Raw genomic sequence first — 15,760 nt, 5'->3', positions numbered from 1 at the left:
GAGGGCTGTGCACCGACCTATAGAGAACGGATCTTGTCCAGAATATCGTGAGAGAGGTTAGTTTCCCCCTAAGTACGTTCAAAGAAAGATTTAAGGGAAACGGCATCCTCCTGGGAGGGTGTAAAGAGGGAGGCTCTGAATAGATTGGAATGGAGGAGGAGTGTGTGTAGCTGTGTTGGCCGCAGGCAGTTTGTTGCTGCGATTAGTTGTTAGTAGCAGTAGTAGTAGTTACGTTCAATGACGTTACAATAGTAATCTTTTGAAACACGTAAGGAACTGATGATGCAGACATATAGTTTTGTCTTTCTTCAAATGGCTAGTTTTGCAAGGCCTTGCAAACTTAAGAGCTTCTAAATAGAATCTATCCTGGATGTCGTAACGGTACACAGTGTTCTGACTTAAGAAACTAAACATGGTCTGGTTATAAGCTTTGGCAAGGATGTTGGTAAACCGAATTCACGGTTATCTGCTTAAGGGAAACGAAAACTGAACAGTTCACCGCCGAATAAATAACTGTCGTTTAAGGTAGAATGTCAAATTACATTTGATGATTTGTGTTCCAGGGAGGGCGTGGTAAGCAGCAAAGAAATAACTCACACTGTAATGTCTCCGTTTCGGAGTGACGAGAAACGGTCGTATGGATTTAGAAGGCAAACCCTGTAGAAGATAAAAAGGCTTTACCTTGATTACTGGCAGCAAAACAGCAAAAGCCTAAGAGAGAATCAAATGCAACAGTCAAATATTTAAAGCATTCTACGATAGTTTACAGACACATACCCCCACCCCTCCTTAAGGACTCGTAAATATGTTCTGAGACTTTACTGGGTATAAATAAGTTTTGAAAAAAACCTAAGAAAACGAAGAATAAAAAAATGAAAAAAACAATCGATGGTGATTTTCAGTAAAAAAAAAAGAAAAAAGAAAGCATATATTTCGGCAAAGGCTTCCGCTATGCCGTCCACAGCGTTCAAAAAGAGGGAAGAAGAGGAATTACTTCAAAAAGCTATTTTTTTCTTTTATATATGCCATTTTTCCTCTCCTCTTCTTTTTAGCACTGAGAACGGCTTAGCAGAAGTCTTCGCCGAAATATTTGCTTTGTTTTTTTCAGTTTTTTCACTTGAAGATGACCCTTGTTTTTCTAATATTTTTCTTTGTTTTTACCGAACGTTATATTTCTCATGTTCCAAAAAAGTGCACTCTTAGATAAGTATGCTTGAAATTTTTCTAGGGAGGTCCGTTGGGCGAACGATAAGGGACCAACAACACAATTATTCCAATAAATTTTCCATCTCTAAACAGGAAAAATCTCTAGACAGCAATAGTAGAAGTAACCCTAAAAGGGTCTAGATACGTTATCTTAGATCGACAGCCATACCCGAACTTTATTAGCAGGGTTGCCAATCAAAGCCGTATCCAGGAGTTAAAGGGGAGGGGGAGGGGGTTTGAGCTCCCCAACCCAAAATCTTTGTCCGACTCGTAAAAACGTAACAAAAATACGGCCTTGTTGCCAATGCTTTTGTTCTAGGAGACGCTTTCACTATCTCAAAAACAATTCCTCTAATTTTCGTAAGCGATCCACAGTTAATTTCAATTTCTCAAAAGACTATCAGTATGAGATACTTTTCCCACAAAATAAATCTTTCAAAGAAAAGAACAGAGCTACATTAAGTCAAATAAATAAATAAATAAAAATAAGAATTCAAACTGAAAAATCACACGAATCACTATTGATAAACAAGTGAAACCTGGAACGAACAAAATCAGAAACAACGCTCTAGTGTTGTCCATAGTAAAGGCCTAAAACTCTTCAATTTGTTATTTTTTGTTGTTTTTTTCCAGAGTCACTTCATATGAAAGGGATGGTTGTAAAAACATTGGCGGGAACTCGTTCGATTGAAACTGAAAGTTCTAGTGCCCTTTCTAAAAGTCAAAAGTGAACAGAGGATAAGCTAAAGACTAGCATTATGATACAAGACATGCAATTTTAAAAGATCTTTTGCTCAAAAATGTACTCACTCGTATCTTCGGTGTCATCCACACCAGATAGATCTTTCAATAGATGCCCTTTCACCAACGGATGGGCGGTTAGTCGGCCTTTATACATAGCTTCGGATGACCATTTCATTATGTCATTGTGCATGCGATACTGTACGGTTAACATCCTAGTGACTTTATCACCGAACTTTTTAATAACGCGTTCCATAAGCGACAGCGCTAAACCCTAAAATAGAATTGAGAATAATATTTAAGTCCAATAATAACTATATAAATAAAAAATACTCTTAAGAAGTGAATGAACGCATAGATGAACGAACTTTTATTAGCTATCATATATCAAGGTTGCCACCCCTGGTAATTTATAACTATTTCTAGTGATTTTTATATTGCCAAAAAATCACTAAATCAGTACATAAATCACTAGATAATTGAAGAAAATCATTAAATAAACCAAAAAAAATACTAAAATCCATTGACATTTTTCATTGGGTAGCAATCCTGTCATATATTCAATACAGAATACAGCAAAACGATTGAATACAGAAAAAGAAAGAAAAGAGAAACTAAATAAACTTCAAAACAAGCACATACAACAGAGACATGCAACAAGACAAGAACAATTTAAATTAAGAAATTGCTCCACACATAAGCAGACGTATGGTTTATGAAACTGCAAACTATGAACCCCTAGAACGAAGGAGCTCCATGATCCCAAAACGTCGAGCAATATAAGAATGTTTAATTCAACTGGAAGAATTTGGAATTGGAAGAAGAACCGATTGGAAGAAGTTGGATTTGGAAGAAGAACTGATTGGAGAAGGTACTTAGCAAATTCAAAGTATGATATCAATATTGTTCTAAAAAATTTAATTTGCTATGAGGATTTGGAGGAGAAACAATTGCAAACTATTTTTACTTGTTTCCAAACGACTTTTGTAAGATTAATTTTAAAAAAAATCCGAAAAAGAAGCTTATCAAAGAAAAGTAAAGGCCATTTTAAACTTAATATCAGCAGATACAAATACCTGTTAAAATTCAAACTCAAAACGATCAGAAATTATTATTAAAGAATAAATGAAACTAAAAACCAACAGAAAACAAATAAACAATCATAGCAAAAAAATATACAAGTAATAATATAAATGAAGAAATAAATCTTATAGCGAGCAATGCTTAACTGAACATGCAAATCAAGCTTAAAACGAAAAAAATATTTTGCTATTGAAGTATAAATAAAACCCAAAATGAACAGAAATTAAATAAACATTCAATGCAAACAAACATACAATATATAATAATATACATGAATAAATGAATCTTAAAACGAGTTATACTGAAATTGAATACGCAATCAAGCTTGAAACGAACAAAAACCACTACAAACAAAAGTTTGGGTATAGCCTCCTTCTCTCACTGTAAAAGTCTAAAAAGTCTGCGTCATTGATGCTTTACTGAAAACTATATGTGTCTTGAACAGTCTTGGAAAGTATATACGAAATCAAATTTAACATTTGATATATAATTATATTAATTGTTGAAAGATCCATCAGTTCAAGATTGTATTTCACTGTAATTTTATTTTCAATTCAATGCTGTAAGAACTGGAAAAGTTAATATTTGTAATATAATTCGTTTTCAATGAAGCGCCAATGACGCAGTAGGCTTTAGGTTTTTACAGTTAAGGAAGTGGTCAGTATCCAAAATCGTGTTTTCAGTGAAACTTTATTCGTCTTGAGCAATCTTAGAAAGAACTAATAAATTAACCTGAATATTTGATGTATAATGATATTATTTGCTGAAAGCTCATCAGTTCAAAATTTGACTGTAATTTTAATGTTTATTTTCAACATTACAAAATAAAATGTTTGTAATATAATTCGTTTTCAGTAAAGCCCCAATGACGCAGCAGGTTCGGAATCTGACTTCGGTGTCGACCCCGGAGTCTTAATATCTGATGTTCGAACTATATTTAAAAAAAATGGTCAGCTCAAAATTTTCATCGGATGGGTTTGGAGAAAAAAGGCATGGAGGGGAAGGGGCTAGTTACCCACCGATCTCTTTTGACTCTGAAAAAGTGACCTAAAACTTATAATTTCCAATCAAATGAGCCCTCTCTGAAGTTTATCCGGGCATCGCTTCTATAACAATCATATTTACCCCCAGGGCATAACTTACAACGCCCCCGGGCCCTGAGGATTTGTGCAGACACCGGATTTTTCGTTATCTGACCTTTGAATTATTTTTGACAAAATGGCTATCTCAAAATTTTTATTTGTTGCATTTGGGGGAAAATGGCGTGGGGGAGGAGGCTAACTGTTCTCCGATCACTTTTGACTTAAAAAGCGAACTAGAACTTCCAGTTTCCATTCCAATGATCCCTCTCTTATGTTTATACGAGCATTCCTTCCACAAGATCCATATGTGCCCCTAGGACATAATTTCCAACGCCTGTCCTCGGGCCCTGGGGTGTTGTGTGAACACTGTTATCTGATAACAGTGATCTGATGTTTTGACAGTGAGTGAGTCTTGTTATCTGATGTTTGAACCATTTTAAAAAAACGGCTATCTCAAAATTTTTATCGGATCGGTTTGGGGGAAAAAAGGGCGTGGGGTTGGGGCTAGTTGCCCTTGCATCTCTTTTGGCTCTTAAAAAGTGAACTAGAACTTTCAATTACCGATCAAATGAGCCGTCTCTGAAGCTTATACGACTATCCCTTCCATAAGAACCATATATGTCGCCAGGGCATAACATACAACGACAACCCCGGTCTCTGGGTTGTGTCGACACCAGAGTTTTTCTTATCTAAACTTTTAGCTATCTTTAACAAAACAAGTATTTCAAAATTTGAATCTGATGCATTTGGGTAAAAAGGGCGTGGATAGGAGGGGGGGGGCTATTTGCCCTCATATCTCTTTTGACTCTTAAAACTGAACAAGAATTTTCATTTGTAAAACATATGAGCCCTCTCTGAAGTTTATACGAGCATCCCTTCTATCAGAACCATACATTCCCACAGGGCATAACTTACAACGCCTGTCCCCGGGTCCTGGGGGTTGTGTAGACACAGGAAATTTTGTTACTTGAACCTTGAACGATTTTTAATAAAATAGCTGTCTCAAAAAATGTTTATGATACGTTTGGAAAAAGAGCGTGGGGGGGATAGCTGTCCTCCGATCATTTTCGACTCTTAAAAAGTGAACTACAACTTTCAATTTCCAATCAAATGAGCCTTCTCTGAAGTTTATACGAACCTCCCTTCCATTAGAACCAAATACGCCCCCAGGACATGACTTACAACGCCTGTCCCCGAGCCCCGGGGTTGTGTCGAGACCAGAGCTTTTGTCATCTGACTTGAATTATCTTTAACAAAATGTCTATCTGAAAATTTTTATCTGATTCGTTTGTGGATAAAAGAGCTGGCGACTAGCTGCCCTTCGATCACTTTTGACTCTTAAAAAGTGAATTAGAACTTTCAATTTCCAATCAAATGAGCCCTCTCTGAAGTTTATACAAGCATCTCTTCCATAAGAACCTTATATGCCCTCAGGGCATAACTTACAACGACTGCCTCCAGACCCTGGGGGGTTGTGTCGACATCGGAGTTTTGTTTTATCACCTTTGAACTATTTTTAACAAAATATCTATCTCAAAATTTTTATCTGACGCATTTGGGAAAAAAGGGCGTCGGGGGGGGGGGGGGGCTATTTGCCCTAAGATTTTTTTTGACTCTGAAAAAGTGAACTAGAACTTTTAATTTCTAATCAAATGAGCCCTCTCTGAATTTTATACGAGCATTCCATCTAAAAGAACCATATTTGCCCCCAGTACAAACCTTACAACGCCTGTCCCCGAGCCCTGGGGGATTGTGTCAACCCCAGAGTTTTTATTATATAATGTTTGAACTATTTTCAACAAAATGGTAACCTCAAATTTTTATCGGATGTATTTGGGGGAAAATGGGTGGGAAGGCGTTGCTAGTTGCCCTCCGATCATTTTTGACTCTGAAAAACGGCACTAGAACTCTCGATTTCTAATCGAATGGCTCCCCTTTGAAGTTTATAAGACGACACCTTCAGTATGAAGTGCCTCTGGGAAAAAATAAATAAATAACAAAACGTTGGAGCCGTAAGGTCTTTACTATAGTAAACGCTATAGCCTTAGCTCTGATAATTTTTGTGAGAGAAAAACAAGTAGTCTAAGACTGTATAATTCATAAAGGGAAAGTTACAACTTTATAGAAAATAAATGAAATTAGTTTTTATAGGAAAATCAATCAAAATTTATCATAGTCGTTGTCTGATTATATTGTTATTGCTACGCCTAACAGTAATAATTGTTATACACAAATTATCAGATTTTCTTCAGTTATGACTGGCATTGAAAAATAATTTTTTCACTTCAAAATTTCTTCAAAATTTCTCTTATTCTCCTCAATGGTGTTAATATACACACAGGAAAAGCGTGATAGCTCACATTTTAAGGATATTAAAACGACTTCAACTTAATAAATAATTCAGAGAATTACAGCTCAAATTACCCACGCTACATATTGTAGCTTGTCTACAATATGCACTGCATGTCTTCTTCTTGGTCTCTTTGTGGAGTTTTTTCACAATATCTGAGCGGAAGAAAATTAGATCTTTATTCTTCCGTATTTGCAAACATCTTCTGCAATTTCCGCTCTGGACTCGCAACCGGTACATTTCGAGTAGGTATGACGTTTTCGATATTTTCTCAATCATGAACTAGCTTGTGGATAGGTTCCACACGCGTCGAGGAAATATTTTCGACTTTCCACTTTCCGTGTTGCTTCTTTGTATTGCAAAAGTAGCTGAGATGTTGCTTGTTTCTTTCTTTTGTGAGTTTCTTCTTGTTTGTTGCTTCCATTTTATTTTGCTGTATTTTTGTACTCCTCTAATTGCATTTTATGCATGTAAAGAGGGTTTAAATAAATTACTATCATATACAAGAGATTAACAGAAAATCGAATTGTCAAGCTATTGAGGTATGATTTATCTGGAATCTAATTACGTAATCCATCTAATTACGTAATATCGGGAATCCATACGTAATATCAACACTTTAATTGTTATTAACGCTGATATTAACGTCTATAAGCAAAAACAGGTATTGGATCTGCTTGAGTCATTTTTATGTTTTTTTTTCTTTTTCCAGTAGAATCATCGTAAACTAAATCTTATAACTAAACAAAACATCTTGTTTTTGAATTATTACTTGTGTTAATTTAAAAAAAATTCTTTAAATTATATGAAATTTAAACATAAAAATGATATTGTTATATTCAATGATTAATTCGTCAACACATGCCTGAAAATCTCGATTTTTCTTCTGTTTTTTTCAAAATTATGGAGTTGTAAGGTCAGTGTCCAATTCTTGTTAGTGCTGCCACGTTGAACCGTCAAAATAAGTAAGAAAAAACCGATTAGCAAAATATAAAATTAGATAAACCGATATAAAATATAAAAAAATAAAAACCGATTAGCAAAATATAAAATTTGCCACGTATTATTGAAACCCGTCCGTGTGCAATCTATCTTATGAGAAATACTCGCTTGCCTTTAGGCGAAAAAGGAAAAAGAAATCTTTAGGTGACATTGTTTTGGGTGATTTTTGGTTCAGGATCTAAAAAAAACTTCTATATTTGTTGATTATCAATTGAATCTTCTTTTATATCTTCATTTCAGAGATGCTACTAGCTGCACAATATTATGGTTATTGGATCGCTTTGAGTTATTGACTTCACCAATTATACAAAGTAAGAAAATATAATATGTCAAAAATAATATCACAATTGATATTAAGAAAATAATAATAAGCAAAACGTAATAAAAATACACACGAACATTTTTGATGTTTTTTGTAGCCCCCCCCCCCAAATAAAAGTAATGCTCCCACTCTCCCAAACGAAAAATTTGGACACGGTCCTGTCCAAAATATCTGATATGAAAAAATTACCTGTTTGGCAGCTTTAGGACTAATAACAGTTGGTGGTAGCTGCCATGGATCCCCAGCGAGAATAACTTTCTTTGCTCGTGGGAGTGCAATCCAGCAAGATAACTCCGTTGCCTAGAAAAAAATAGGGTTCTTTTTATTTTATCCAGGATCCTTTCTAGAATTTACAGAAAAATTAAACTCTTCGTATTTAACTTCCTTTATATATTACTCATACTTTTCAAAAGTGAGGCACAAAAACTGTGAGTAAATGATAAGAAGGGGAAAATCAAGACCGATGGAATCCAAAATCAGATTATTGCAGACAATTATACAAAAAAGAAGAAAAGAAGCAAACAGAAAGAAGAGAAAACAAGAAAAAAAATATATGGATGGCAGATTTCACTGCTAAAAAGCTAATAGTTATAAGGGTAACTGAATAACTGAATGAGATAGAAACAGAGAAACAAAATCAGATAAAATAAGTTAATCATTATTTCAAATAAGAAAGTGAGGGTGCTTGAGAAGGTAAACTATAAGCAAAAAGAAGAAGCATAAAATAAGCACAAATATAGAAACAAGTATTAAAATGGACCAATTCCAACAGAATACAATCCAGCAATATAGCTCTATTGCCTAGAAATATAGGATTACTTTCTTTATGCATAGCACAGATTTTACGAAAGGGAGGCACAAAGAGCGCGAGTAAGTAATAAGAGAAAAGATTAACATTGAATGAAACCCAAAATCGAACTATTGCAAGCACAGATACAAAAAAGAAGCAAAAGAAGAGAGAAGAAAAAAGAAAAACTTTCTGACTGAATTTTCAGTATGTTGAGAAATATATGGTTTACTGCTATAAGCATATGATACAAGCGAATAATTAGAAAGAATGATAGTGTTGCAAATTAGGCTGAGAAATATTTATACTCTGTCCATATTAAGGACAATCTTTTTGGATGTGTTTCTCGATTTCAAACACCCCCCGAAAACTTGAACCCTACCTTTCGATGAGGGCCGAATAGTATGAAATGATCTATGTTATCATAAATGTCCTGGGTCAAAGCCGATTAAAATTTGACAACCTTGAACCAGATCCGACTTCGAATTTTTAAATAGCGTCTCTCCTAATTGCTGGTGTGCTCTTCCAATATAGAAATAGCCACAAGCATAGTGGATATATAAACACCATTATCTAGAATGGGGCTGATCTGATTTTATCCCTGCCACAATTGAAGAAAACTAAATTATGATGAAATTCCTGAAAATGGCATTTAAGCTGGTACTTACTGTCTTTTTTTATTGTTCCAGGCTCCTAACCCAATTCTGGAATTTAAGATCAGAGGATAAAGTTTCCATATCAACCTCCACATACAGAATGTCAAAAGGATATTATGATGTTAATGCACCCCCCCCCCAAACCTCTAAAATTTATTTCTATAAAAGACTCAAACCATTTGATGGGATATCAATGACAGGATACAATATCCTTAAAATAATCCAGTTCGGTGACTATGTGAGCTTAGCAAATTCAATGTGAAAAGTGGCCAAACAAGAGGAAAATTTAGCCTATGAAACGCCATCTTTTTTGTAAGAAAGCAAGCTTAAGGTTCGCACGTGTATGCTCTTAAAATTCTGGAAGAAAAGGTTATGCTTACCTATCCCTTTAGGGTAAATCTGACACTGATTAGGAGTAGTGGTAATAGAGCTTAAACTACAATTCTGAAAACATAGCAAAAATGCCAGAAGGGAAATAGGAATACATAAATTATAGCTTTTTTTGTGCGTTCAACTTTATTCTCAGTATATTAAAATAGTTAACATTGTTATTTTATTTCCATCGTAAATAAAAAAAAATTGAGGAGTAATTAATACATAAAAAGCAAATTCTCATCATATCAATATTAAATAAAAAGCTCAAAGTGACAAATGCGACAAAATTACGTCAATGACAGACAAGTAAAAAAAAGAAAGAAAAAAAAGACAGTTGCATGTGAATATCGATTTTTTCTAAAAAAGAAAATAGCTTTCTGTCAATCATATAATTGAAAAATAGTACATACTTTATATACTTATAAATTAATTTCATATTATATATGAAATTTTTTTTATCATTCTATAATATAAAAAAGATATTTAATTCTATATATACTTTTTATGCCTGCAATTTTTGGCACAAGGCTCTGCTTTTTTTTTTTTTTTAAATAATACATTTTATATAATTAAAGAAAAACATGCAGACCTCGAATATGCGACGACTTTAGCATAGTTAAATAATTTCTTAGATCACACTGCCTTTCCATTACAGAACTTAACAATTTATCAAACAATATACCCGTTTTCAATATTTTTATTTGTTAAATTCTTCAGTATAGTTTTGTTAACGAATTCTTCTTCAGCCTTTCAATTTATAGTGAAAATGAGCTGAAAGTATAATACCGGGTAAGAAATTGAATTATAACGGTGAACGTTGAGAGAAAAATATATATGCAGCATAAAATACGTTTACAATTTATGCGCTAATAAAAAAGTCTGAATATTCTGGCTTCAACTGATTGAAATATTTATCAACAGAAAAAAGAGATAAGGATACAAATATTCAAATAGAAAAAAACATTTGGACTTGACTCATTTGTTATTTCAGTTATCAAGTTGTATTCGCTTAGTCATTTGGTTATATTCATAATCTATTTCAGTTACATTCATTAGTGCATTAAGGTTTACATGAAACTGACATTAGATTTTTTTTAATAAGATCAAGTAAAATTTAAAAAATCTTTATTTTAATTAACAAATAAACGGAGATTTTTTTTCAAACCCAACTTGAGGAATTATCCGTATTTAAAATAAGATGAAAAAGTAAAATTAATGCTAAAAGTTAAAGTAAAAATTTAAGTTTAAGGAAAATTTTACTAAAGAAATATAATTTAATTAATAATTTAAGTGAATTTAAAAGTCAGTTAAAAAGAGTTTATCCGTTCATCTGAATTGCGTTTAAATAGTCGCTTCCAGTTTGACTTAAAATTCAGATAGACGTTAAAAATTAGAAGGAGGTTCTATCCCCCAAATAATACGAGGGCGAATCACTACATATTGAATACTATTCATTATACTATAACGAGGAGGTTATGTCCCACAAATAATACGAGGGTGAATCACTACATATCTATTCACGGCAGGAACAGAATATTTCCCCCTAGGACAACCCATAAAATTTGATCTCAAAGTGATCTCAAAGCACTTTTTCGAAGTGCGAGATGTCCAGCAAACGACAAAATATTTTCAACGATATAAAACGAAAACTAAATCTAATAAAAGGTCAACTTCACATCTAAAAGAATAACTAAATATACAAACTTGTGAACATTCATCAATGACAACATAATCGAAAAACTCTTCAGGAACATTCCTCAGAGGTCCATGATCATGCGCGCTAGTTAAAGTTGATAGAACCACATCTGCTGATGTAAGAACTTCTCTGAGTGCTGTTGTTTCTCGTCTTTCAAGTTCTTTTCGAAGGCTTTTGATATTTTCACCAGCTCCCCTTCGTCTGCCTTTGATATCCTTAATGGCTTGAGTAATGTCTGACCTGACATCTATAACAAGCGCAATTCTTTAATAGCGCAACTTAATACAAACGAATAATAATAATAATAATAAAAAAAGATAAATGTTTTAAAAGCCAAAGAAAAAAATTATACAATTTATCTTTTGCAGCCATTCTTGGTAAATGGAGGACATGTTTTTAAAACTTTAGTTGTATAAGACATATCTTTAGAGATTTAGCGACTTGGACATTAGAAAACATACTGACAAAATCGGGCTTCATTTTTTTTATAATACCATATTTTGACATCTTGGCTTCAAGATATTGACTGAATCTTTGCTTGGTTACAAGTATATTCCCTAAAAATCTGGATTACTGCCCAAATATGACAAGAAAAAGCTCGAATTTCCATTTAAATTCTTCCTTTTCATTTGTTCCCAGTCCATTGGGGGTTTTCTTTATGTTTCGCTCCATAAAGCATAATCTTTGGCAAACTGTCATCCTTCATATAAGTTTTATAATAACTTAACCAGGCCATTATAACATTCATTTCATTGTAGAAAATGTGACCGAACCATTTTTTTTATACACCTTATTGTTTTATATACGGTCAGTCATAATTTCCTAGCTTTCAGATTTTCCAAAAATCTGTCTTTCTCATTATTAATATAAATTATTTTGATGAGTAGAACTTTCCTCAAAAAATTTTCTCCTTGATTCTACACACTCATCAAATTGCCCTATAAAATGCAAAAGGTTTACCCCAATATGCCCACGCATTGGGCGAAAGTAGAGGCCATTTAACTGCCTATCTGACCAATATACTTCTTTCCTTCCCTCGTCAATATTATTATCTAATCTTTTTATTGGCGCCAAGCAGATTTCCGAAGCGAAACATCTATCGGCGGTCACCAAATAAGAAAAAAATTACAAAAATAACAAAACGACAAAATTAAAAACAACAAATGACGATAACAAGAGCTAAGAGCTCATATGGCACTTGTGACGAGGCAAGAAGAGCTAAGAGCCAAGAGCATATGGTATGAGCTTTAACAAAATTCTAAGAATCAAAAGATTGATTTAAAAGGAAAATCAAAGGTTTAATGCCGGTCAGGATTTAAAATAAGAGCTCTGAGTCACGATGTCATTCTAAATATCAAAATTCATTAAGATCCAATCACCCAATCGTAAGTTATAAATACCTAATGTTTTCTAATTTTTCCTCTCCCTTTAGCCCCCCAGATGGTCGAATCTGGGAAAACGACTTTATCAAGTCAATTTGTGCAGCTCCCTGACACGCCTACCAATTTTCATCGTCCTAGCACGTCCAGAAGCACCAAACTCGCCAAATCACTGAACCCCTTCCCCCAAATCCCCAAAGAGAGCGAATCCAGTACGGCTACGTCAATCACGTATCAAGGACATTTGCTTATTCTATCCACTAAGCTTCATCCCGATTCCTCCACTGCAAGTGTTTTCCAAGATTTCCCCCTCCAATTTCCCCCAATGTCAAAAGATCTGATCGGGATTTGAAATAAGAGCTCTGAGACACGAATTCCTTCTAAATGTCAAATTTCATTAAGATCCGATCACCAATTCGTAAGATAAAAATGCCCCAATTTTCACGTTTTCCAAGAATTCCGGTTTCCCCCTCCAACTCCCCCTAATGTCACAGGATTTGGTCGGGAATTTAACATTAGAGCTTTAAAGCACAAGATCCTTCTAAATATCAAATTTCTATAAGATCTGGTCACCCTTTCGTAAGTTACAAATCCCTCAATTTTTAAAATTACCCCCCCCAACTCCACCAAAGAGAGCAGATCCGGTCCGGTTATGTCATTCACGTATCTTAGACAGGTTATTACTCTTTATTACTGTTTCTTACTCTTTTAAAAAAAGAGTTAAGAGAAAGAGTCAAACTTTAGTGTAAAGAGCGAGGCGTTGAGGAAGAAAAGCTCCTTTCATATACGGAGTAGTTTCTGTTCGTTTAAGTTTTAATGTTGCTCCTTACTTTCATTAAAAAAAACTTGTTTTATTCAATTCAAATCTAAACAGTATTTCTGTAATGACCCTTCACTGCTCGCTTGAAGGTAATAAGGTTATTTGACTTCCGTATTTCCAAGGGGATTAAATTCCAAATAGCTGGTGCAAGAAGTTTAATGAAAAAAGAAGCTCTTTTGCTTGACGGTGTCTCGTGGACAACGCTACATGAATTTCACATTTCGTAAGTATGCAAATCTTGTTTTAAAGTGAACAGATTTTCAAATGATGATGGATGGAGAGACATAACAATAGAATACTCGTAACCGTCTAACTGACCATATTTCAAAAAGTAAGCTGTACAAAAAATGTAGCTCATTCCCCCTATCTAAGGCTATAATGAGAGAAAAGTTGAGATGGCTAGGAAACGTTTTAAACTATGACAGATTGCCAAAGAATTTTTTTTTTTTCTTTTACATACAATCATGAATTTTTTGTAGAGAAGCAACAGCAAATCTAAATAGTGATGGGATATTATCCTCTTTTAGAGCGATCTATAGCAATTCTTACTATATTTTTCTAGCTATTTTTTGAGTTCCCAGCCCACTCCCAATCCGCCTATATAGACAAGGATAAGGGCCCCGAGAAGGATCACGTAGAAAAATCATAATCTTATGTATTAAAACTAGGGGAAACAAAAATCAGCTTTACTTCCAACCAAATTCACGAACTAAACATGCTGGACGCATTTTGAACCAAAAATTGACACTAGCTTAACTGGTAAATTGGTGATTCTAACCTCAGGAAGGCAAATTTTATATGGAATATGAAAAAGTGTTACGCTTTTATAATATTATTGTTAGCTAACCCAGGCACGTTATTGTTTTTGGCTAGTAAGGTGGCTAGATCACGTTTTATGGGTGACGGATGAAAGATTCACAAAAATTGTGCTTATTGGTCATCCACATGGATGACCCTTCTGGATGAAGTGGGTGAGTAGTGAAGCTTTTAATAGATTGGGCGAAGGAGAAGTGCGCCCAGCTGTGTTGGCCTTAGCCAGTTTGGTGATGCAATGATTTGTTAGTAGCAGCAGTACCAACCTCGAATAATCTTGTGAGAATCACTGCTATCAAGAATGGCATCCAACGAATACTTTTGGAGTGTTTCTTCAGATCTGGCTGTATGCCCAAGTCGCACAACCCTGATTTTTCGTTTTGCAAGTCTTTCCACCATATTATCAACTGCTACGTTTGACGGTGCACATGCCAGGATCTGTAATGTCAATGTTATTGACAATAAGGACGGCTTATCACATAAAAGATATCTAATATTCCCTCTTAACTGGAAACCTTTAACTGTTTACAGCTAATAAACACTCTTCACGTTTACTACTAATACTAAAAGTTAAATTATCACATAGTTAAGACCCTTAATACAGCCAGAGAGACGAATAGCTACTTACACAGGTAATTCTTGGAAGATGTATATCTTGGGTGACATTAAAATCTCTACAACAACAAAACTTAGGTGAAGCATATGAGAAATATAGGAAAATTAGAAGGAAATCATTGAAATTATGCCATATCCCTGTGTAATTTGGCTGGCTTCCAAGAAATCGCCAAACATTTTAGGCTGTTTTTATAATTTTATTCTACGTTGACATAGGACGTCTGGCTTTTCTCTCGAGTTCCTTTCACTACGAAGTTTCGCTAACACGGATTAGTATACTTACCAGTGAAACTTGATCTTAATATCTCTCACAGACTTCTGCGTTTAATTTTTAGTCTTCTATAATTTTTTTGATAATCTATTCAAGAGTATATGCGAACAAAAACCGATACAAAAAAAAATACACAAAACCTTGTAAATTCAACAAAAATCATGCAAAATCACGGGGGGGGGAATCACAAAAATTTGTCTTTTGGGAGGAGTATACTGACTATTAACCTATGATTTTTGCATAAATTGCAAATTATACAAATTTGCATTGCAAACTCCATCAGGAATACGATTTTAAAGGATACTAGCGTTCATATTTAATGTAAATATTGAAAACAGCCAAAACCTTAATTCTGTATCACAATCTCAAATCGATAGCAGATTTTGCAAGCCTTAACTAAGTTTAACCCAACATTACTTTTGATTAAACCCAGTTCTAGATGCTAAAGTGAAGACTACTACTACAGCTCTGTTGTGAACGGGTTATTGTCAATTGTGAATGGCCCACATTACAACTTTAAATACTAGCATCATCTGAAATCCAGTGTCAGTGGACCCCCACT

The 15,760-nt window shown here is 34.2% G+C and overlaps 1 protein-coding gene across 1 annotated transcript in view; it reads right to left on the bottom strand.

Annotated features, from left to right (window-relative positions):
- LOC136038142 (DNA-binding protein SMUBP-2-like) overlaps positions 1–15,760 on the bottom strand; it is a 544,983-nt gene that overhangs the window by 82,513 nt on the left and 446,710 nt on the right. The window contains exons 7-10 of the mRNA XM_065721175.1: positions 14,579–14,750; positions 11,309–11,547; positions 7,976–8,086; positions 2,017–2,221 (exon numbers count right to left, since the gene is read on the bottom strand). Coding sequence (XP_065577247.1) covers positions 2,017–2,221; positions 7,976–8,086; positions 11,309–11,547; positions 14,579–14,750 — 727 coding nt within the window. The remainder of the gene's footprint in view (positions 1–2,016; positions 2,222–7,975; positions 8,087–11,308; positions 11,548–14,578; positions 14,751–15,760) is intronic.

This window comes from Artemia franciscana, chromosome 17 (genome assembly GCF_032884065.1).
Source record: "Artemia franciscana chromosome 17, ASM3288406v1, whole genome shotgun sequence".
In the NCBI taxonomy this organism is placed as follows: domain Eukaryota; kingdom Metazoa; phylum Arthropoda; class Branchiopoda; order Anostraca; family Artemiidae; genus Artemia; species Artemia franciscana.
Note: the sequence above shows the minus strand (reverse complement) of the source record. Positions and strands in the feature narration are given on the sequence as shown.